The sequence below is a fragment of the Otolemur garnettii genome, unplaced genomic scaffold (genome assembly GCF_000181295.1).
Source record: "Otolemur garnettii isolate 467f Iridium unplaced genomic scaffold, OtoGar3 scaffold00066, whole genome shotgun sequence".
Lineage (NCBI taxonomy): Eukaryota > Metazoa > Chordata > Mammalia > Primates > Galagidae > Otolemur > Otolemur garnettii.
The window spans coordinates 8,666,283-8,669,885 of NW_003852461.1; the positions used below are offsets into that span (position 1 = coordinate 8,666,283).

The 3,603-nt window shown below is 41.8% G+C and overlaps 1 protein-coding gene across 1 annotated transcript in view; it reads left to right on the top strand.

Annotated features, from left to right (window-relative positions):
* PATJ (PATJ, crumbs cell polarity complex component) overlaps nt 1-3,603 on the top strand; it is a 379,729-nt gene that overhangs the window by 134,033 nt on the left and 242,093 nt on the right. The window contains exon 19 of the mRNA XM_023515102.1: nt 2,151-2,274. Within this exon, the coding sequence (XP_023370870.1) occupies nt 2,151-2,274 (124 nt within the window). The remainder of the gene's footprint in view (nt 1-2,150; nt 2,275-3,603) is intronic.

Sequence of the window (3,603 nt, forward strand, 5' to 3'; positions counted from 1 at the left end):
CCCAGGGGGACAGCTTGAGACTCCTGTCTCAAAAAAAAAAAAAAAAAGATTTTCAGCCCTAATGTGTCTGTGTAAACAGTATTTTGTTTTCTTTAAATAATTATATGTTCCTGCTTAGAGCACTGATGTTTTTACCCCTTTCACAGTGCTGACAGTTACACTGGCTTAGTTAGCGTGGACTCAGATCTTTATTTGCACACCTGGTAGTACCGATGGACCCCTGTGATAATTTGTTATCTAAGAATATTAACTAATATTGCAAGCCTTAAGCGGATTTTTAAAACATCTCAGTGCCTTACAAATATGTAATTCCCTGAAGTTTTCTACTTAGAGGGACCCTCCAGAAGGGCAGACGAGTGTTATCACTCCGGTCATGGTGGTCATCTCCCTTCAGGGCTGCAGATATAACTATCTTTGGAATGTGAATAGTTCCTGACTGCGTCTCAATTTGTCTTTCCTACTTGATCCTCCTACTTCACTTTAATTGAAGGTTGAAACCATGAAGGTTTCTAGATCTGTTTTATTTTTGTTTTTAAGTTATGGTAAAATACACATAACGCACAATTTACCATTCATGTAACCATTTTTAGGTATACAGTTAGCTGGATTAAATTGCACTTAGATTATTGTGTAACCATCATCACCACCCATCTCTAGAACTTTTAATATTCCACACTGAATCCCATTAAATAATAACTACCCTTTCTCTCCTCCGCCTGTCTCCTGGCAACCACCCATCATTTTATTTTCTATTAAGAATTTGACACAAATGGGCGGTGCCTGTGGCTCAGTGGGTAGGGCGCCAGCCCCATATACGGAGGGTGGCAGGTTCAAACCCGGCCCTGGCCAAACTGCAACAGAAAACATAGCTAAGTGCCTATGGTTCCAGCTACTCTGGAGGCTGAGGCAAGAGAATTGCTTAAGCCCGAGAGTTGGAGGTTGCTGTGAGCTGTGATGCTACGGCACTCTATCTAGGGCGACAACTTGAGGCTCTGTCTCAAAAAAAAAAACTTTACCAAAAAAGTGGACCATTGTAAAAGATATAATTCACCTTTTTTTGTTTTGAAAAACCAATTTTTCCAACAATAAAGTATAACACCACTATTCATTTTAAATTAATTAAGGTATACTCCTGTGTGGCTATAAAATAGTCATTTAAATTAATGCGTACAAATTTTTAAAAATGTCCTAAGTTATTTAACGTGAAAATTTTGTTATCTATCTTAGTCTATTTGGGCTGTTATTACCCATTAACTGGGTACCTTACGAACACCAAAAATTTAGCTCTCGCAGTTTTTGAGCTGGGAAGTCCAAGATCAAGGTGCCGGCAAATTCCGTGTCTGGAGGGGGACCCCCTTTCTTGTTTGTAAATGGCACCCCCTAGCTGTGTCCTCACATAGAGACCAGAGGAATGAGCTCTCCTGGGCCTGTTGTATAAGGGCAGTAATCCCACCTATGAGGGCCCCACTCCTGTGGCCTGATCACCAAACAAATGGCCCCAGCTTGTAATACCTTCACTTTGGGGGTTAGAATTTCAGCATACCGCTTTTTTGTTGGGTGGGTGGGGAACAGTTTAGCACCCTGGAAATAAGTTACTTTGGAAAACCATGAAAGGCGAGTATAAAAGGAAGATGGGAGGGACAGAGCCGTGGGTTACCTTCTGTCGTGATCTGCAGGTTTCGGGTCCGGGTAACTGTTCACTAGGCAGGGAGGGGTGGCCGGGAAAGGCAAAGCCTTCCGGATATGAAACTTCACCACTTCTTGTGCCATCAACAGTGAAGCTGTTTAAATCCTGGACATTAACAACAGGTTCCAGAAAGGTGTATATCGCAACAAGCTTGCTGGCCTTGATAACTCATTCCTCTACCTTGGTAAATGCTTATATAAACTTATTCGGGGTGGGGAACCTGTGGCCCCAAGGCCACATATGACCCCCCTCTCAGATCCCCAAGGGACATCCCCTTGGCCGAACCTAGACTTTTATATTAATAAAAGGGTTTGGTCTGTAAAATTTGGATTTAGTCAAAAGGCCACCTGTGACCCTGTGGCTCCAGCTTCCTCGGCCCTGTGGCCGCTGTCATTATCATCTGGTTCAGTGTCCCACATTCTTTCATAAAGTATTAATGTATTTCCATTTTTGTTTTCTCAAGATGGAAGAAAACCTCGTCATGGATTCCCTACCATCAGTACCTTCAGCTGAAGGGAACAGTCAGCAAAGCAAATTTGATGATCTGGAAAATCTTGATTCATTAGCCCAAAGCAGTCTGGATTTAGGTTTGTGGCTTTTGTTCCTCATAAACACAAATTATATTATTTTGCAATCTTTCCATTTTATGTTTGTAGACGGTAAATTTACCATCACATTTTTACTCTTTACGTTCTGCGTTTGAATCTGCGTATGAATCTGCTCCAGCGTACCCAACAGAGCAGGCATTCTGCACGTTGTAACTCAGAATGTTCTGATTGTATTTTCTGAGAGGCATTTTTCTCTGCCTCGTTTTGCTTTTTATTAGCAGTACAGAGGGAAACTCCGACTAGTACCTGGCAGTGAATCTGAAGTAAGTCTCTACTAATATATATTAAACTCTCCGATGCTCTTAAGTGATATTGTTAGCTCATGAGTGGGGCTGTTAAATATTAATAGAGAGAGGCATGTTTTAAACATTTATGAAACAGTTTTATAGCCATATATTACAGTCAGTTTTAGTACATTAAGAACTTAGTTTCCATTAAAGAATTCTGAAAGTATAATGCCTCTCCCTGCCTCCCTCGATATCAGTTCTTATGTACTTTAGAACACTTGACTTTAAAAAAGAATTTTTCTTCGTCTAACATTGAAATATCAAATGTCCTTGTAATGTTGACATCACTTGGTGGGACTGTTCAGTTTTTTCATAGCCCTGGGATTTATGGAGAGAGCCATTGTGGAAGATTTATGCTGCCTCCACCTGGTGGAACGACTTATAGGAAAAGTTTGTCTCTGGGCATTTCCCCGCTTTGTGGTAATATGTTGTAGGGGGAGAAAGAGCCATAGAGAGTGTCGTAATAGTTCTATATGAGATCAGGTTTCTGTTAAGTCAAAATCTAAAGAATGGAACCCTTCTTGGTAGAGACTGAAGGCATCTCAGAGATGACAACAGTTCCCCCTGGGTCACAACAGAGCATGGATTGTCATTTGTTATCTAAGGTTAGATGAGTCTGTCCAAGTTTTCAAGATCATGACTAGGAGAAAATGGGACTCCCTCGGCCCCCAAAATAAAACCTCTCCGGGTATACTGCTTTTTAAAATTCACCACATTTCCAATTCTCTACCTATACTAAATACATTCGGAGAAGATTTATGGCACAGGTAAAGGAATAAATGAACGGATGGCAAGACCACATCTCTTGTTCCCATTTTCATTACGCTATGCCCTCATTTATAGTGTTCTTGGCACTGTTTTGGACCAGGTAATTCTTTGTGCGGGAATGGGGTGTCCTGTGAGTTTAGGGGCTTAGCAGCCTCCCTGGCCTCTGACCCGTGATGCCAGTGGCAGCGCCCCAATCCCCCGGTCAGGACAGCAAAACTGTCTCCAGATGTTGTCAGATGTCCCAGGCAGGGTG